General features: G+C 36.0%; 1 protein-coding gene across 7 annotated transcripts in view; it reads right to left on the minus strand.

The window, feature by feature from the left end:
• Positions 1–5,073: 5,073 nt before the first annotated feature.
• Positions 5,074–22,185, minus strand: part of aspg (asparaginase homolog (S. cerevisiae)) — a 31,813-nt gene continuing 14,701 nt past the window's right edge. For 3 of the 7 annotated variants that reach the window (XM_065288663.2, XM_065288658.2, XM_065288660.2), the window contains 6 exons: positions 21,820–21,915; positions 18,512–18,675; positions 11,788–11,874; positions 9,263–9,365; positions 9,025–9,090; positions 7,165–7,747 (listed from right to left, as the gene is read on the minus strand). In XM_065288663.2, the coding sequence (XP_065144735.1) occupies positions 7,619–7,747; positions 9,025–9,090; positions 9,263–9,365; positions 11,788–11,874; positions 18,512–18,675; positions 21,820–21,915 (645 nt within the window). In that variant the 3' untranslated portion in view covers positions 7,165–7,618. The other 4 variants (XM_065288662.2, XM_065288665.2, XM_065288666.2 and 1 more) reach the window with 3 other exon arrangements.

The following is a 22,185-nucleotide window of genomic DNA, read 5'->3' on the forward strand; positions in this document are numbered from 1 at the left end:
CTACACAAGTCTTTGGCCCACTCCCCTCTTGGCGCAGGGTCATCCCGAAACGATGATGAAATTCCGCAGATCGAGTCTCATGGGAGCGCAGCTCGACATCTGCTGCCCTTATGCATGTAGGGAAATCGCTCAAGGCTCCTCGTTAAGGCCCCTGAAATATTTTTCACACCGAGCTTCGCCATGGGTGCAAGGCGGAGCGTTTAGCCCATATCGCCGCTATTTAAGAAGAGCCTCTGATATTCAAAATAAAGAGATGCGCGCCATTAGAGGACTCGGATAAACAGAATAACTGATTAAACTGAACGCTGATGAATAATTTATCAATAACAAGGGACAGCAAAACGTGGGTCCTTTGAATCATTAGAGTGGAGCGAGGTTTCCTATCTACACCAAATAACAGTGTTTAGTTTTCTGCTTTTTTTATTAAAAAGGTTGAATATAATGCAACGTACGCCAGGGGTTGCTAAATAAAAAGCAATTAACTTAAAACGGGGCAGGGCACTTTTGGATAGTAGGCCTACGTGTTTTGTTAATATGCATTTATTTTCAGCAACTCAAATTGCTAAACTGACGTGCAAAGATATTTAAAAATGTGATTTTGCTCTGCTTGAAGCATGAATTAACTTTAAGCATGCAGCTTTTATTTGCAATTCATGAGATGTTTCTTCATCCCCCTCTGTTTTGTCCCTCTTTATTCAGATCGATTGATCACAAACAGTTTGATAGGGGTACAGAGTTTGATTCACAGCTTGGTTTTGTCATGCTCTCTAATTAAAAGCAGGGTCACATGTTGGCCTTTTGCTTACCTAATGAACTGTTGAAACTGTTGAGACGCGATAATTGTGACTATTGATTTGCATGACGTTCATTTGTGTTTATTTGCTCTCGCCACCTAGTTGTTCTGTTGTCAAACCTCAAGCAAAGTGTTAAATCTTAAGGTTGGACCAATTTAATCATGTAGACAAACGAATGTCAAAGGGCCAGCAAAGCCTGTTAGTGGTACCCAAGAGACTTACAGCGTTCAGCACCACGGACAGCACATCACTGTGTAAACGACAACTGGGAGGCTATGGTCAGTTGTGTTGAGTGTCCTATTACAGTTTGTGTTAAGCAGTCTATTGAGAGTCCATATATGTGAATCTTGAAATGGAAAAAATTATTCCGTAAAATAAATTAATTAGAGCTAAATATGCACAGAAGGAAACACAAGGGGGCATAAGAGAGAAAGACAAAAACTTGTTTAATGTGTCAGACCATCTGTTATCTATTTAATATATAATTCTATGCAGCGCACAGCACACACATCAAAAAGTTTTTGTACATATAAATAGGAAATCTTTTATTGTTCTCAATAGGCTTGCTCTAAATATTAACCAAAACCTTTAAACCCTGTATGGTTATTCTTAGGGTGGTTAGAACAACAAATAAGTCTAGGAAATCTTTTGATAAAAAAGTCACTTTGGTAAACATTATAAGCAGCATTCAATGCTGTCAGGTTTATTCTATCAAGTTATAAGCAAATTGTTAAAGTCCACCTCTGTGTCAACATTATTGTTTTCAAGTAAATCTAGGTTATGTGTTTAGCTTAAATAAGCAAGTAAATCTGTATACCAAAACCTCTTTTGAGTTACAATTATTCTCAAGAAATGTATTTTGGCATTACGAAAATGTAGTGTAAAATCAATCTGGGTCAAATGACTGCCAAACAAAAATATCAAATTAAATTTTAATTCTAATAAATTCTAAAAACAATAATTTTACAGATAATTTATTTAAAAGTTCTGTAGCCAAATGTTGTTACTTTACTGATTTCTCCCATATTATTATGATCAAATACCTTTAGTGACCAATAAAAGAAAAAGTCCACTGCAAGTCATGATTGACCACACACAGACACAAACACTGGGCAACTATAACTGCAACACTGAAACACTTCCTGCCAGCTGTGGGAATTGAACCCAACTTTTGTGTTACAAACAAGTCTGACTCTCTTACCACTAGACCAAGATGCTTGGACAACACAAGTCTGTGAATCTTGGTCCCTTTTACCTGCAGTATGTGTGAGCTTTCTAGAACCTTTATTTATAGGTTTCTTGATGCCATGTCTTGACATTTTATATTGTATATAAGACACACTTCTTGTGCCCTCATACCATGAACTCTACATTTTATATTCACAATTAGCTTGCATATTACTCACAATATGAGAATCTCACAGTATAAGAATGGTTTGATGTCACTGTGATAACCGTGCAATCTCAAGTGTTCATTGGGTTTTGCACCTGTCTGTGATGATAAAGTTTGTTCAGGTAATGTGATAGTGAATAAATAAATACTATAAATTACAATAAATTATAAAGCAGATGTCATTTGACATTTTTGTGTTTTTTCATGTTAAATGGTTAGTATGGTCATGTACTTTCAATATAACGAACTACACAATAAATTACATATTCTAATTACGTATTGTAAATTTATATGAATTCGGTTTTAATTTAAGAAAAAATACAAAAAATACTCCAATACTGTACTGTAATACTGTAAATACTATAGTATTTTATGACATAATACCTCAAATAACAGTGAATCTGAATCTAAGTTTGAATGATAAATAATGGTAAACCACTGAAAAAAAATTGGTTGTGGAACTTTTTTAACATATAGGTCTTAAACTTTCATAGAGGGCGATGCTGTGGGAGATACAAGTTGGGGGTTAGAAAAAGAACAGTGCATAACATGAACATAACACAGAAAAGTAACTACAAAAATTTCTTCTGACTAAAACTTGTTGTAATTATTAACCTCAAGTGTGTATGCGTGCTTGTGAGACAAATTGTTGAATATCATTCTGTAAAGCATTTTTAAAAGTTCTCTTGAAAGAACTTTGTCTTTTAATATTTACATTTTTTGAGTGATAACAAATAGGATGAAATAGGCATTAGGCTATACTGTATTGGTTGTGACATTAATGTTACATTAACAATTGCGTATGAGTCTTCCCGTGTGAATGATTTGAATGGATACTGCATTCATACAATATAAACATGACATATCGAAGCTTTTACTTTATTTATTATTTCAATGTTATTGAAACAGTTGTAATAAGAGTGAACCTACAAAATATTTCTTTAAAGCCAGTTTGTAAAGTGACACATAGCTAAAAGATACAACAAGTCAGCAATAGGTTATTTTTATTGCATTATAAGATATTATAAAAAAATATTCAATCAAACTGTTTGGTGTCCAATAATGAATGATATAAATCATTTAAGTTAGTCTTTTAAATTTAGATTAACATGTCAGGTCACTTCAGATCACATGCATATATTTTTACACAGACTCAGTAAAGCAAATAACTCAGACCTATGATAAGTTGATTCAAATACAGTTGTGGCAACTGTTAAACAATTTACAGTGATTTGATATTACATCTTTAAAAACAATGACACCGCAGTCGACCCTTTAAACAATATAAAAAGAAACAAAAAAAATCTCAATATATTTAGACAATAAGAAAGAAAAATAGGCTACTATAAGTACTGTAGTATGCTGTGCGTGATATGTACTGTATACAGTTCTATTGCACTGTATACAGTATTTACGCAAGACAGTTTAAATCAGCAGTATTTAAATAATACTTTTATTAACAACAAATAAAAGTTGTTTTAATTGACAAAATGAAGTCATAATCTCACGCTCATTCGTTTTATATGCAATGTTTCATGTTAACCATTCATAGGTTCAGCTTGAAGGGTTTTGTCTCCTCTTTTTCCCAGATCCATTGGCAGTGCCTCCCTGATCAAGTGGTCCTAAACATTTCACAATTTTGAGATAGAACTGTTGAACTGTTAAGAACCACTGCACCAGAGAGACTAACTAAAAGAGAGCAGACCCGACGACATCCACATGTGAAGCTGTACAGGAGCGCGTCTTCAGCTGAAAACCACCATAGCGAGCGCACGCGACGCGTTAAAGCTGAACTACTTTTACCTTAAGCATACCGCCACACGCTGACAAAACAGCTAAACGCGACGTTAAAATTCTCATTTGTACGGCGCCTTCGCGTAGCTTGCACCGCATAACTTCAGGAATAGTATCTCCTCTTTAGAAAGAAACCTCCTTATAGCTTGGGGAGCACCTGGTTCACATCATTCCTCCGAGATATGCGTCCCAGCCCAGGTCATGCAAAAAAATAATGAAAGGTCGCTGGACAGACCTTTTGGAAGTGTCCTCGTCTCAGCTATACATATTTTGGGTGTGCAGTGTGTCTTTTATACTGCTCTGTACGTGTACTATTCATACTGGTCTTTTCATTCAGACTGGAATGGCGACTCTGCAGGTCCGACCAGATTTTCTGGGTTGTCGGGGAAGGAAAGAGCCATCTGTATCTCACACGTGATTTAGGTTAACTCATGCATTTATTGTCTTTAAAGCTTAGATTATCACCGTGTTATATAAATTCGCATAGTAACACATTTGAATAACTTGTTTTCTTTTATTATGAAACTAAACAATGATTACAATGTTACCTATTGTAGCCAATTGCTTTTGGCTTAGACACGTGTCGTTCATCCCATTATCTAAATATGTTTATTATATTATATCAGCAGTTAATCTACTTTGAAAAAGACCTTCAAAATGTTCCTTTATGTATTGTTCAGCTTTAAATAAAATTCAAACATTTTCACGAAGCTGAAGTATATTGGAGGGCCCTGTATTTACATGAAACCAAAATCATTCAGTACCCGCAATCCAAAGAGACGTGTGTACTGGTATTTACACATTTTATGATGAAAAAAAGGGGGGAGAATTTAAGGTTACTTAATCACAAGTCTTTTAGCAATTTGTAATATGTTAATTTCCAACTAGGTTTTCTTACAGTGCATAAATAGTTTTTAACTCGAAGTTAATGTGAATTCAAGTTAATTGTTAAACATGAACAAACTGTTCATGAACAAATTTTATCCTAAATTTGCTTATTTTGCAATTACACTTGCATTTATTTTTATTAATGCTAATTCAAAGACTTATAAATGAGAGATCATTTAACCAATTTTCACAATAACAACAAACTGAAATTTTACCACTTATAACTTTATTTTTTCTGTTTGTGCTTAACAATTTTATTTCATATTTCAGACAAAAATACACATTTATTGCCTTATCTGTTCTACTGACACTTAAAACAGAACACAACAATACTGGTATGTGCTGACAATTAGCATTTGATCATAAATATATGTTGTTGTATTTTTATTGCTACAACAATTTAAAATGAGTTTATAAAACAATTTATGTAACTTTCTTAGGTCAAAATTAAAACCATTCAACAAGAAACAGATCTACTAAATAAAAAGACATGGAAATAAAGAAAAACAACTAACAGCAATACATTAATTCATTTTGGTGCATGAACACTTGTTTTTGATAGTCACTCACTTATATGTTCATTTTTTTACAGCATCTCTTTAAATACAGTATTTAAAGACATCCATACGCTGTACTACCATTACTGTAAAAAAAGCACTTGATGCACTTAAATTTTTAAGTTTAATCAACTTGAACTTACAATTTATTTCAACTTTCTTGACTAGTGAGGAGTTGCTATAAATTACACAAATAAAGTTGAATCAACTTAAGTTATTTAGACTTTATTTTTATAATTTATAGCAACTCCTCACTAGTCAGGAAAGTTTAAATGAATAAAATTCTTTCTGATTAAACCTAAAAAATTAAGTGCAACAAGTAAGTTTTACATTCACATTAAGATGATCACACAAATAGGTAACACTGACAGATGTAAATAAATAAGAGTGAATTAACAGGACGACGGGGAACAGTGGATTGTAAAATGCATACATGTAAAATAACCTAAGCCACACTTTATAAATCTTATGGTGGCCATGTCCGAAGTACCAAGTACAAATGGCAACAAATATAACATTAATTGAATTGTTGTAATATTTGGTGCAACAGTGAGAATTAAATTAAGCAGTTGAAGGCAATTGTACATTTTTCTAAAATGTAGAGTAATTGCATAATCATTTCCAAAAATATTGATACTTTCTAAGTTACAGTGTCCAGTACAGTAACTTTCCCTGAAAAAAAAAAATGTGCTTACACAAAAGTAGATACTTACGATTCCTTTCCTATCTACTTTACAATGCATTCATATCTGACTGCACACAGAGAGCCTCTTACGGCATTTTACACCCAGCATGATTTGTGCTATTTTGTTGTTGAAATGAAAAAACCTCAAGGAAACTGAAGAGATGATAATTGCAGGAAGTGACTGCTAGCAGGACGACATCCTCAGGATCTTGCTGGACAAGCGGTGAACTCAATAAACTCACCATTCTAGAGAAAAGATAAAAAGACTAAAATATGTGCAAACTTCTGGACTTTAAAAGTCAATGTGGCTGCGGTTTAAAGGCTATAAGCAAAACAGGCATACAAGAAATATACTGCATAGCTTAAAACATCCCAATTACACAACATGGAAGATGTAAATACAACAATGTGCATTTACCACACTTTATCAGCCATTTTCATGCTTAAATCAGCTACAGTATGTGGATCCCACATTGTTTGAAGCAAAGTTTTAGTTTGGATTTCTCCAGTTTCGTTGCTTGAAATTATAGTTGACAAAGTCTACAAAGAAACAATGTTTAAAAATAAATATAAATGAATATTCAAATGTTAAGTGATGCATTTCTACAGCAATGTGACAATCTTTAAAGTATAAAGTTGTGCACATGCCCAAAGTTATAATGTTTTATGTATACAATTTAAATATATATTACAATTCTTAAAATGTGAAACTTTAACATATTTTTCATATAGTTTTTGACTCAAGTCAGACCAATTAGTGAAAATGCAATACATCATAAATTCAGTTTACAGACCAGTTCGGTTTTTGCATAAATTGTAAAGCTGCAGCAAGTGCTTTTTCACATAGGTTGAAATTGGTGTGACTACAGCTTTATAGTGAGTTATAACAACTACTAATGGATGCACCAATAAAAACTGCAACATGCAAGTCACCATTCCCAGCACAGCTTAGGATACACATTACAGCTTTAACAAAAAGATAAACATCAATCGTGCTAAATAATATACAGCACCGTTTACCTCTTCATCATTCTCCTCAAATACTGACTGCAAGAAAAGGGATTTTTTTTGTTAAATTAAAGCTGGTTTACTGTGTTGATATACACCAAATCATGCCACAAAGATGCCACGGTTTATGAATGAATCACATGAGCCTTAACAGGTCCTCTAAATCTCATCATCACAGTGGATGTTCTACTTAATTTTAATGGTCATTTATACATTGCGTGTATGAAGATAATTTGTTATTATTATGTCAGCACCACTTGTATTTTTCCAATTTATACATTTTCTTATGACTTACAAGCACATTACACAATGCACATTAAAAACAGATCACTTTATATTAGATTTCTTTAAATATTATGTACTTGCATAAAATAGTAATACAATTGTACATCTACTTAAAAATTACACTCTTGACGTAATCTTCAATACCTAAACCCACCCATAACCTACCCAGAAAGTATGTGCACAATAAATATATATTTAATGAAGTACACAGTATTTAAATGCACCTAATATAAAGTGGGACAAAAAATGTATGCAAGTTTTTTTTATCGATGAATGTTGACTTTGATGGGGTAAAATGACTTGAAAACATTTTTTTTACCTCATTACCCTCATCTGCCTGATGCTGAAAAGTGAAGAGTAGCAGTAAACAAATACGTTAAAAAAATAAATACACTAGCTTAACCAGAAATAAAAGGCTAGAATAAACATGTGTCGTGTTTGCAATATTTGTTAAATGTAGCCTAATCTTACCAGTCTGAAAATGCTGTTAAGGACAAATGCATGCGTTTGTCCTACCCAATTTTTTTAAACCATTTTTCATCGCTTGGGTTTAGGATTAGATTTGAGATTTGCTTAAAGAGGTTATTAAATATATAGGTTTCTACATGTTTTTGTCTATTTTTAAGCTATGGAGTTGGGGTTAGAATTGGGGTTTGGGTTAGGGTGTCATTTTTATGTAACAAAAAGTTGTTCTAACCCTAAACCCAAGCGACAATGGTAAAAAAATAGCAAAGAATGTGCCGTTTAAGTGAATGGGGAGGACTGGCGTATCATATGCACGGCACGCCACATTGGAAATTGGCTTTTGTATTGCACGATTTTCACACTTCATGCTATGTATACACAACTCTGTGAGACTGGGTTCGTTTGTCTGTGCGCATGTGTTTTGGAGACAATGCAGACGTGTTTGTACTGATCATGTAGTGGTCACCCATAGTCGCTTTTGAAGCCAATAGTGGGTGGTGTCTGCCGTCGCCATCGTGGCCGCACATCACTCGGTGATGGTAAAGAGGCGGGACGTGGGTGAAGCTGAGGTGGCTGGTTGCTGAAACCCCACCTAACGCCCACCTAGCTCAACTCTAGTGACAGAAGTGGTGGTTCAACCGTCACTCAAGTTGCCACGCCCTTAATTATGCAGAACTTTAAAGCTTAATATAATTTAAACAGATGAGTAAAAAAAATTCACCCCCTAACAGTTGTCATGAAATGCAAAATTAGCTATACAGACCGAAAACAATTTTTGTAGCAGGCTGTAAACATTATTTTCTGCTGTAAAGTTGGGCATTTTAACATTAGGGTCTATGGGGATTGACTCCCTTTTGGAGCCTGCCTCTAGTGGTCAGTCGATGAATTGCAGTTTAAGTCACTTCCGTATTGGCTTTATTAGAAAGATCGCAAGGTTGCCCCTCTGTACTGATGTAGCTATGTTTTGAGAGACACATGTTTGAAATTCACAAATAATCTACCGTATTGTCAACAGGATTATGAGAGAGCTGGGGGGGGGGGTAAGGTATAGTTAACATATAAGTGTATATAACATAATAGCAAAAAACATTGTGTCTATTTGAGGACCACACATATATTGCTACTAAAGTCTTGATTTGTGTGTCTGTATCCTACCTGGGTTCGGTACTGAGCAGCCTGTTGTAGGAAGTCAATCACCTCCTCAAGTCCAGAGGCTCTTGCCTACATTTCCAACATTTCACATAACATAATTTAAACAAGACAGAAGCCATATTTGTCTACTAAAACACAACACTAACGTTTGTCTTCAATCTCTATTCATAGATTTGATCATCTAATGACACTGTAGGCATTGGCCGTCAAGTTATGATTATGTACTTCAAACACATCTCACCACTTCAATAGGTGTCTGTCCATCATAACTGGTTGTAGTTGTTAAATCGGCTCCAGCTAAGTGCCATATCTCCAATCCCTCCAAATCTGCACTGGCCGCAAGACTGTTAAACATAAACCAGAACCTCTGAATGGACAGTCATAAATTTATTCAAACACTGGAACTTCATAAACTTTTACAATTACACCCACTCTTGGAAAATATCAGTTCTGGCACATTTAATAAACTGATCTGTTCAGCAGGACACTCCTGATATGTACTTGGTACAAAGTTCATTTATTGTATATAGCTACCACTTTAGTAAGCAATAAGGTACTGTAATAGTAGGGGTTGTGTAAAAAGTCACGACTAAAGGGTGATGTTAAGCACAACGCAAGACGAAGTGCCTACAACTAGAGGGTCTTCATGGGTCCACTTACTGTAGATTCAAAAAACCGTGTCCCTCGGAAATGGGTTGGGTATAATATTATTAATATAAATTGGACTAGCAGATCAAATTGGTTGCGAGGCCACCGGGGTTTCTTTCTTTCTGACGGGCACGTCGGTGCCATTGGGTCCAAAAAAATTTACAGCGAATGGGGGTTCGGACTCCGGTCTTATAGACCCTTTTACTGTTTGTACACAATGATGATGTTGCAACTTATACACGTGCATTTTGGCAACGAAAGTATGGCAAGAATCAGCAGCGTGTGACGCTACGTGAGCGGATAAAGCAACACAGAGAAAGTTATTTTAAAAGGTTGACTATCAAATGGTATCCGGCTACCAGATTCGTGTACTTCAGTGGAGTGGATAGAAGATGTTAGCAGATGGGAAAATATACAATGACCTGGGGTCTCATTTATAAACCGTGCGTGGGAACTGGCGTATGCACATTTCAACCCCGTTTTGTGCATACGCCAGTTCCCACGCAAAGGTTGTGATCTATAAAAAAAAACTTGATGGGAGAATGGGCTTGCAGGGTAGGATCTGAGGATGATTCATTTACGCACACTTGCAGGTGATCTGTGACTCTAAAACAAAGCAATGTTTCCTTTATAAGTCGTAATATTTTTTGGCATATGCCAATTTTGGCTTTTGTGCATACGAAGACTTTTAGTAAGAATCCTACGCACAGTTTTATAAATGAGACCCCGGATATATATACATATTTAGTTGAGAAACTGAGCGTGTAAGTCACTGGATGCTTATGAACACCACCAGGAAACAACAACACCACTTCCGTTGCCAAAATGCACACGCAACTATTTGATCACGTGGGCTGTAAAAGTGTCTATTTCTTGGGTTTGTCTCGGGTCGGGTGTTTCTTAAAAAAATATTATGCAAGTCGGGTTTGGGTAAAAAGTGATTTGGGTCATTTCGGGCGGGTACATTTCTTTGGACCCAAGAAAACTTCTACCTGTAACCCCTTTAACCGTGACCTATTCACAATACAGCACTAGCCTTTAGTACCTTAATGCTATTTTAAATAGTTAGCATACAATACAAATATAAAGGCAAAAATATGTATAAACTTTTTATGAAGTAAAAATCACTAAAAGCCTCCCTTCCGCTGGATAAAATAGTCCATGATGTTTAATAAGTAAGGGATAATGTAGAAGCAGCTGGTTGTTACTGCAGAAATAATCCCCGACAATGTCATCATCAGGATCTTGTATCACACTCAAGGGGCTTGTTTCACGATAACAACTCGCTGCCTGTACATTATCTCACTTATTACACGGCTATTTTTTACCCCATAAGTAAGGAACATTAAATATTTTATTAGCTAATTTTTATCGAATGCAGACCTTCTGCAAGGAAAACCAGTTTACTTTCGGTTTTCAGATAAGGCAAGCCGTTCAAGGTCACGAAGACACCATTGGGTAGGATAATTTGTAAATATGTTATATTAAAATACATATTTAATTTTGTGTAATATTAAAATGTACCCCTCAAAAGGTTTGCAGCATCTGGGTTTTAATAGTTTCGAGCGGTTGTTATCTGGGAATAACAAACCTGCAAATGTCGCGACTGGCCAATCAGAATCAAGCAATCCAACGAGCAGTGTAATAAATTTGATTAATACGTTTATTCGGATTAATATTATTATTTTGGTCTGTCCTCATATTACTGATGGCACTGGTTAAAAAAGCAATAAGCTACTTAAGGCTTTACATGCCAGTCAATTTTTCCATCGTTTCATCATTTTTTGATGTTTGAAGGAACACCCCTTACACATGGTACAATCACTTTGACGACCTTTTAAAGCTTCTTGTCATTTACTGCTTTAAAAAAATTCACCACTTTAAGGATCTTAAATGACACAGCAAGAAAAAACGATGTAGGTTTGATATGCCACAAGACACCTGTCGTGTTTAAATCCAAATTCTTTAAAAATCTCTGCCGTCTCAAAGCAATGTTGTCCGGGAGCATTCTAAAAGCTTTTGAAAGTCCCTGAATTACTGGTCAGACCTGAGTAAATGCTGCTGAGGAGGGAGGGGGGCATGAAGAAAACTGCGTGTATAAATGTTTATGTAAAAGACCTGCACATTTCAGTCCCTGCATCCTCAATCTCGTCACGAAAGAAGTGAGCTCCAGTCTTCCTGAGCAGTTTCACCACGTCCTTATGCCTGCAGACACAGAAATGTAGAGTATAGAGAGGTGACTCATGGGAAAGTCCAATAGATTTCTGACATACTAGAGTGACATACTGGATATAGACTTTAAGTACTGTATATTACTGTACACAAGATATGGATTACATCAGTTTGTGTGTACCATGGGATTTGAACCTATGACCTTGGTGTTACTTTTTTGTCATAATCTATTGAGCTAAAGGAACTCAATTAACATAGTGAATATAACTTAAAGAATATAAAAAAGATCTCTTCTCTTCTAAGACTAATACAAGTTTACCAGAGTGTTCAATAAGTATAAGCTACATTGTTACTGCTTTGCTTAATAAAATCCTGGTTGCTTATCACACGTGAAGGTCTAGACACGCAGGGACAAGCAAAGTCACATGAGAAATCAAATTGCAAGTGTAATTTTGAAGTCCACCAAAAGATAAGAGTATGAAGGAGACATGACCTTTTCTTGTTACTTATAGGCCACATCTGATTTCTACTGTAAGTAACTAAGCTGTCATTTGCCGCACAGACTAAAACTTTTCCTAACAGTACAAATTTCCTCAAGGATGTCAAAACCTCAGAGACCCAAGTCAAAGAGAACTCACACCCAAGTCTCTATGATTTTCTGATATTTAGATATGATTTTCTTCAATTCAAGTTAATAGGATCTATTTTTATCGTCCTGTACAGTTGTCACTTCAATACACCTACTACACCCTTGGTGAGCAGAATTGATGAAACTTTGAAAAACTTTTAGCAATGTGAAAGGGCGTAAGAGTCATGCCTCTTGGAGCGGAACTAAGTTATAATATGAAATAATGCAGTTGTCTTGTGTAGAATCCAGGCGTGGTTGTTGCCTAATCTATTTCAGGTACTTTAGACCTCAGCGTTGGCCCTACCCCCGTGGCACCGTTTCAAACCAAGCTCTGACAAATCTGGTGGCAGTCACCCGTCCAGTTTGTTCTGTTTCTCTTCACTAGTCAGAGTATCTGCTAGACATGAAACTTGAATCAGGTAGGGCTGGTTTAGGAAACACCCCCTTCTATTTGCTTCTGCTTCTGTTTTTTCTCACTTTTCCTTATAACTTTGAAAGAGTAACGTATAGAGATCTCAAATTGTCAAATTAGACATTGCTGTTGTCACAACAGATCTAAAGGGAATCATTTCTCTTCGGTTTTCAATGACTCAGAACGAAATTGAAAGTCGAAAGTTGTCAGTTCTCAGGTCAGTTGAACCCTTAAGTGTTTTTAATGGAGGAGCATGTTTGGACTTGCACTGCAAACAAAAAGATGCTGCCGTAACTCTGGCGTATCCACTGACGACTACACATGCACAAATCACGCATTTAAAGGAACAGTTCACCTATTTTTTTTTTTTACTCAAGTAGTGGCAGAAGGCTGATGCTGCTCATTTACAAAAAAAATTAGCATGCTATTCTGTCGCTGTTAAGTGCTCCATGTTAAAGGTTTAAATGAAAACAACATCGTTTTTCAATATTTTACGATGTTTTTACCTCAAATTAGACAAATTAATACATCTATCTTTTTTTAATGCGTGCACCTAATTTTGTACAGCGTGTCGTGAATGTGTTAGCATTTAGCCTTGCTCCATTCTTTCCTTTGGATCCAAACAGGGATGAATTTAGAAGCCACCAAACACTTCCATGTTTTCCCTAATTAAAGACTGTTACATGAGTAGTTACACGAGTAAATATGGTGACACAAAATAAAAGGTGGCAATTTTTTAAGCGGATAAATGAGAACTATATTGTGTGGTGGAAGAGCACTTAGTTTGTAGCACTTCGACCTCGAGCGCAGTAATATTGATGGAAGTTTAAACGAGAGGAGGAGGAGTCAGGAGTGATGATGTTACTGCGCTCTGAGGTTGAATTACTGCAAACTAAGTGCTTCTTCGCCATACAATATAGTTCTCATGCATTATCTGCTTAAACAAAATCACCAAGTTTTATTTTGTGTCACCATACTTACTCGTGTAACTACTCGTATAACAGTCTTTAAATAGGGAAAACATGGAAGTGTTTGGTGGCTTCTAAATTCATCCCTGTTTTGATCCTAAGGAATGAATGGGGCTAGGCTAAATGCTAACACATTCACGACACGCTGTACAAAGATGAAGTGCACGCATTGAAAAAAGATAGATATGTATTTATTCACCTAAGAACATTGTAAAATATAAAAAATGTGTTTCCTTTAAAGAAATGCAAGTAATTACTGACTGAATGTTTTAATTAAAGTTTTAAAATTTATTTGTGTGAAGCATATTCAAACTCTTGTCATCACCTTGTGCAACAAGTCTGTGAATACACAAATATGAATGCAAAATGTCAAAAAGATTTTTTGAAAAAGACAAAAGATTTTTAGCAAATAACGCATTCATTTCCAGGCTTTTCCTCACACGAATCAATTGCAAAGCTTCAAAAGTCCATATTGTTGTCACTGTATTAAACTTGGAAAATGTATTCCTGTGGCTCAATTGGTAGAGCATTGTGCTAGCAGCGGAAAAGGTCATGGGATCAATCCCAGGTACACATGCTAATGAACCCAAATCTATTCCTTGTAATGCACTGTACGGTGATATGGATAACAGCATCTGCTAAATGTAAAATGAAAACGCAAGACATTCTACCAAACATTTTCTATTGTCAATTATTATTATTATTATTTTTAAATAGCCCCTAGCTGTCACAGGGGCCGTGACCTTTCAAAAAGTAAACTTGCACCTAAATATTTCATATATGTACATACAGGGACGGTTTCCCAGACAGGGTTTAGATTAATTTAGGACTAGGCCTTATAGGTTTATTTGGACATTTATGTAGTTTTTAAAAACAAATCTTGAGAAAAAACAAATGGCACTGATATATGTCAGTACAAGGTGTTTTAAAATTAATTAAGCATGCAATTTAGTCTGGTACTAGGATAACCGCCCTACAGGTAGCTGAATGGTTAATATTGTTTCCAAATGTATACATCTCTGTACCTATAAATTAAACATATTAGGATCTCTTTAAAGGCTACTGCCACGGTGACCGTTTTGTATAATTGTGCTCTTGGTATGTGTATGGTGCTCTTATTTCCTATGAAAGAAAGGTTTAAAAGGATGTAAATGATGACTTGATGATTTTTAACTCTTAATGATGTTAAATATAAAATATGTGAGTATAGGTCCAAGCAAACAGAACTAAAATGATCTGACCAATAATGAATCCAATTATGCATCTCTAATCACTTAAATCACACACTTTCTCTGTCTCTGGACACTGTGCTAATTTAACAGTCCCTACTCTCTTTTAGTAAGGCTTCTTAACTCTTATTAATGAGGTTGACACCATGTATATTTTGCAATATTTCTCCGTAGAGAGAGAGAGACAGAATAAGACGTTAAGTGGCTGTTCATGGTCTGTAGAGGATTAGTGTAAAAAAAAGTGAAGACTTCGTCCTAGTTTCTTGATTTTTCAAATCATTTGCTTTGCTCGACAGAGCATAATGTGGTCATTAGGGGAAATTCTTATTAGTAAAATTACATGCACACAAACAGTGGAATTAGGCCAGACATACAGTAGACTTAACATCCGTTTAAGGGAGTTTATCTGCAACTGTAACAGTATACACCACGGCTCTGTATTGTCAGTTGGCTAGCAGTCAAGAATTAAAAATGTGACAAACAGCAGTAAAATAAACATTACAGGGAGAACCGGTTTAGGTGTTATCTGTAAAATTCTCCTTTAAAGGTAAATCTGATTGCTGTTTTCAAACTAAGCGGTCTACTAAACATTTGCATGCCCTATTTCAGCACAAATCCTACATAATATTAACGTCTAAGTGTGCTAAATGATGTTACTTAAGTTAAGATAAAGTCATTCTTTTTTGCTTTAAAAATTTTACAAATTATCAAATCAGAATGAAGCTCTATTCGGACCGGATTAGTTTTAATATAAAGACAGTTGAGTTACGATTGTTATCACCCGATGTCTGTGATTTCATGTACTGATTCAGACATATAACATGGGAGTGTCTGTTTTGTGTATCTGGGTGTTCTATAATATTACGTGTACTGAATGCTTGCAACACGTATGGTAAAAAAAACAATAAAATAAACTTCTAAACAACAAACTTACATTTCAAAATTATTTACTTAAGAAGCACTTTAAAATACAGTTACAAGGACTAGTTACTTTAACAAACCCACTGAAATAAACACAATAACTTTTTATAATAATAACATTAGCCTGCATTATTGAGTGGACAAATTAAAGTGAGGTTCCTAAGCTGACATTACAGTGGCTTTGATTTACAGTTACATGATTTAGCCGTTGACTTTATTATTGTATTACTGAGCTCTTCGCTGGATGGCACAAACATAAATATCCACTGTAAACATAGCGCAGTAAACGGAAAATGTATGCATTCAATTATAAAGTCATTTTAACTTTTTTGACAAGTTTGAAGTTGTCACTAGTCAAAAAAGTTGAAACTACAGCTGTAATGATTAATCGTGCAAATGCACGTTTTCTCAATGAATGAATTTTAATGAATTACAGTGAAATTCCGGCACATCCAAAAGCCAGAGGGTGCTCTCATAAAGAAACTCAAATTGTGCCACAGAAGAAGTACCATTACAACACTATCCAGGAAATGCCTAGAAGATAATTTATATCGCCGTTCTTCAAATTGTTTGAGGTATTTTCATGATAATAAAGAATATTTTGAATGATTTGTGTTGCTTTTTTAAATGCACGTTACAGTATAAACGATTCAGACTTAGATAATGATTTTAGGACTTCTTACTTACCAAAACGCAGTAGTTGCGCATGAAACACAGAATCCCAGCTTTGCGGTTCACAATCGATTTTAGACAGGTCTTTTTAAATGGAACACACAATTTATGGAACAAGTCATTTTAAAAAATGACTTGTTTATTCAAGTTGTTTAAATTAAAAAATGTAAGTGCAACAAGGATTTTTTTACAGTAGTCTACTTGACCAAAACTTATAAGAAAAGGCAAATCCGATTGTTAAGTCTGACGTCTTGCGACGCTTCCGGGTCCAACCGCTCACAGATGTCATAGAAAAATAACAAAAAATCATGGCTAACTACCAAAAACACCTGATCCTAATTTTTATCTCCATAACGAAATCTGAGATGACCAGACAGGGATTTATGGACAAGGATATTTCATGAATTATTAATACATTGCAGTCTTTGATTCTGGGAGCCTGAGCCTGCAGTTTACATGCGAGTTTATAAAATTGTATAAACTGTGCTATGAATAAATTAAATAGTGCTCATAAATGGCTGTTTAAATGTGGTAGCTTGGAGCTGGAAACGGTATTCCTTACATCATGACTTAACAAGCAGATAACATGAGCCTGGAGAGTGCAGTGTACACTTATAGTTTATAAAATCTTTGCTTAAATGAATAAATAGTGCTCATAATCGGCTGTTTAAATAATATCCTCTATTGAAAAGAGTGGAGGTTTGGACCCGGAAACAGTATTCCTTACGTCATCATATAACAACCGGATTACATTCACATTCTGACTCGTCTGTGAAATGTCAGATTCTCAGTCCTCCTACAGGAAATCTAGTCTCATCTGAATAGGACTTTAGATGATATTAATTTTTGTAAAAAACAAGAATCTACAGCATCATTTTCAATTGTAGGGTCGAAAAAACATGTTTAGGACTGAAACAATAAAATAGATTAAAGGGTGTATCTATAAAAAATGTATAAAAGTCCTGCTTTGAAAAGGATGCATATGGATTACATAGACAAGTTTCAATCAAGACGGAGCATAAACATCTTAAGTTTCACAAGTTGTGCGAGAGGTGACAGAGATTGACAGGAAGATAGTTGAGTTTCCTAGTAGAGAGGGGATAATCTGATATAAAATGAGGAAAAGAAAATACATCATTTATGAATGGTTTTACTTACTGTACACCTGCAGTCAAAAGTTTAGAGATACATACTTCATTCTCAATTATTTTTTTTACATTTTGGATAAACAATAATGTCACCAAAACAAATGTAAAAACTATCCAGACAAATTTTTTTAGCTTTCTCAAAGTAACTACCCTTTGCATACCTCTGCAAACTTCCAGAAGCATGCAGAGGAGTAGATAGCAATGTGTTCTCTTTTACACTATGCAATTTTTGCCTGTTATCCTTTCATTATCTCATTCCACCAAACCATTCAAAACAAAAAAATAATTGAAGACAATTTATACCTACTCATCTATGAAAACTGAATCACATAAGCATACGCCTTTAGTTCAAAAGGTTTAGCAATGTTGAAAACACGCTCTGCAAGATAAGATCGGCACCAGGGGTAGAAAAATTTTAGATGAGTTTGTAAATGAGGTGGACAAAACTAATACAGTATTGCATTAAAACTAAAACCTTTAGGTGACTAAAGCTGTGAGCACTTTGGTGATGTCAGTGTGAGCAAAGAGTAGAAATGTGTTACAGGATAAAAGACCTGTTATACAACATGCCCACACACATCTCCGCACCCACATGTTAGCTGTGGCTGAACAATGGCAAACCTTCAGTCAAAGAAGAACATTCAGTTACGTACTCATTCACAAACGTATCGAGCTATACCACCCAGCCTTACCTGAAGCGAACGGCATTGCGGAGGGGTGTGTTGCCAAAGCGATCTTTGGCGTAGACGGTTGCCCCCTGACTCAAAAGATACTGAACTACTTTTAGATGCCCGTCGCATGCGGCGATGTGAAGAGGGGTACGGCCATCATAATCGGCCATGCTCAAGTCAGCACCCTATTGAAAAAAATAGAACTATTTTAATTAAACTATGTACACTATGCTACACTGTCAGAAAGAAAATTGTCAAAATATGTACCTCAGCTGTCACTGATTCTGTACCCTTTCAAAAAGCACAGCTTTGCACATAAAGAGTTACTATTAGTACCTCAACGGGTACATACTGGTACCAAAAGGAGCTTTTTAAAGGGTACTGCCCCAGTGAGAGCTGGGGTAACCATTTTGATCATTTGTTTCTAACAGCGTAGACAACTTGGGACTTCTCGCAGCACTTACGGTACATTCACACAGGGTGAAAGCGTTAACGCTTGACGGAAGGCTTGTCTGAGGCGTGGCCACAGCCAATCCCAGTGGCCATGACACATGCTCCGGTCTTCCATAAACATAATTGGCTGGCTCGGTCTACGTTATTTGCATAAAGCGATCTGATTTGGTGACGGATGCGTTGCCGCTTAAAAAATAGAAAATTGTTTAACTTTTGCCACGAGCAATGGCAGTGACGTGGCGCCGACAGATCCACAATTCAGTTCGGCAATGCATGACCTTACCCATAAAAAGAGAATGGGAAGCGTCAATGCTTACGCCCCGTGTGAATGTACCGTTACAGTGTGCATTACTTCTACTTTTGCATATTTGATTGCTTTTATTGTTCTCCACATTTTTAAGTCGTTTGAATAAAAGTGTCTATAAATTATTCAACATAAGTGTAGAAAACCAGGTATCATCTGGTTAGTCTTTTGGCAGTACTGCATTTGATTAAATTCACTGAATGATTTTGGATTGTTTAAGGGTCGGATAAAAGTATTGGTAGAGAGATATGGGATTGACACAAGCTGTAGGCAAGACTAGAACCCATACGAGTATCAATACCTTATGTGTCCACAGCAGCATCTCCCCAATTGTGGGTATGTGTTGCAAGGGACAATGCGTGGTACGATTTGTTTTCATTGGCCTATTAGAATTTACGTTTTTTTTTCTCTCTTATTTGAAATGACAAACTGGAAAACATCAAGCGAACAGATTGCCAAGGAACTATAATACCCCTTGTTTTGTTTAAGGCAGGCATTGCTTAATAAAATGCTACACATTACTCCTGACAGGTAATCACAGAAAATTTTAAAGAGGTGATTCTAGCACCACCAGTCGATTTTCTGGTGATCATTGGATTCAGATGTTTAGGAACCCCTGGTTTACAGTCACTAATCTTTGTCAAAGCGATACTCAAATTGAAAATGGGTCACCTAATGTAAATACACACTGCAGTAATCAAACTAACACATGTTATATTACACTGTGTATGTGGTACTGTGGGTTTAATTTCATGATGTCATAAGCAATCCAGTTACTTTGCTTTTCCACTACTTTGACCATAGGCGAAAAACAAATCTACTAAAGGTCCCGTTTTTCCTGATCCCATTTATCAAACTTTAGTTAGTGTGTAATATTGCTGTTATGCTGCGTTCAGACCAGCCGCGGTAGAGGCGTCAAGCGCAAGTGATTCCAATGTTAAGTTAATGTGAAGACGTGTTGACGCGCGTCTGGAGGTCTCGCAGCGTGAATGAGGCGTTTAGCGTGCCGCGGAACAAGCGATTCCACCTCGTTTGCGCGAATTGAGCCACGGGAGACGTGTGAGTTGAAAATTTTGAACTTTGGCGGAAAAACGCGCTGCGTTAACTAATCAGGAACTTGCTCTAGAAGTGACGTGATTAAAGAAAGCGAGCGGAGTCGCAGAAGCCCCTCCCATGACGTGAATTTCCGCGTGAATGTCTTGATGACTAGAATTTCACGCAAATGATGCGAGCAAACTCAAAATGTTCAAGGGGCAAACTAGATGCGGAAGACGCGAATGTCTGGTGTGATCGCACGGTTAGAGCATAAATAATACCTGCAAAACGATAACGCTCAAAGTTCACTGCCAGGCGATATATTTTCTTTAACAGAATTCCCATTCCAAAGCCTACAGCAAACAGCCAGTTTGGACTACAGTCTTCTACTTCCTGATTGAATGATGTCAATAAAAGAGTTTTTGACTAAACTCCGCCCACAGGAATATGTCAGTCGCCCGCTAGGCTCAAACGGCTCTGCTATGCTAAGCTGCTGTTGAATCACAACACACTAAACAAACTACACAATCAGAACTCGTTACGCATTTCTGAAAGAAGGACTTTATAGGACAAGGGAGACATCGACCCGTTTTTAGGACAGTGAAAGCAGCGGTATAGAGGTAAGTAAATTGTGTGGAAAAATACCGTGTTTTTTTACACGTGAAACATGAACACATGTTATATTGCGCACACAATCAAAGCTTCAAAAACACAGCAAGAATGGGACCTTTAAATTGCAGGAACTATGACTATACTACCATACTTTACTTTATTTTGTATTTGCATCACAAAATTAAAATGATATGGGGTAGCATATAATTATGCTAGACAAATTACCTTGAGAAACTTCTGTAAACACAAGCCAAATCTATTACATAAGTAACATGAATTAACTGGGTTAGGGTTATCAGCTGTATGAGTACATAAATAAAACAGCAGTACACTGAACTAGGGGCCTTATCTGCATTATCGAACAGCAGATGAAAAACATGTTTTGGTTTCCTCTTCTGTTTAACTAGTGATGCCATGACCCTAATGTTTGTGATAAGCAGGGTCAACATTTATCTTATACCAACTGTGTCCAAACTGATAAGCGCATAGATATGCAAACTACACATGTAATATACCGTATGCATGTCTATGCATTTACCAAATAAATTGTGTTGATAACCCAATCTGCAAACACAAACCCATTGTAATTTGGAAATAGATTATAAATCATCTTGCACATAACTTTCAATCTTTCAGCCCGCAGAAAGACGTTGAGTCGTTCTAAAGGAACGTGTGCACGTGTCCATCAAAAAGATTGTCAGAACAGGTCTCAAAACTGGTCTAAAAACAGGTATTTGGAATTATGGGTGAAGGGCCATTTGTTCGGCAGAAGTGGTAGTATTTTGGTCCAACCTGACTGACAGTTTGCGTTAAAGGTTTTAAGAAACTACCCCATGTGTCTTAACAAAGAGTGTGATACAATACAGTCATAGCATAGGCATGTGCTGGTTTATCGGTATGTAACTGCAAACACCCAGTTGCTTACCATTTCTTTTATGGCCTCTAACGCCTCAATGTCTCCAATCTTAGCAGCAGCACAGGCCAAAGTAGGTGTTAGGGCATCCCGGATGGCTTCAAGCTCCTAAGAACATTAGTCATATTATTGTTGATTACTAAATGGGAAGAGCAATGTAACTAAACATTAAATTTCAGTTTATAGGAGATGTGTAAGAACCAATGAGATTTGAAGTTATCGACATGCTTCCAAATTTGAATCTATCACTCCGATCTGTTGGTTTATATATTTATTAATTTAATTTTTACCTAAAAATATTAATCATTTTCTCTCTCAAATGTCTATTCACTTCAGAAGACATTTATGAACCAACTAAGGTCTTTTGGATTACTTTAG

Source organism: Paramisgurnus dabryanus, chromosome 17 (assembly GCF_030506205.2).
Source record: "Paramisgurnus dabryanus chromosome 17, PD_genome_1.1, whole genome shotgun sequence".
Lineage (NCBI taxonomy): Eukaryota > Metazoa > Chordata > Actinopteri > Cypriniformes > Cobitidae > Paramisgurnus > Paramisgurnus dabryanus.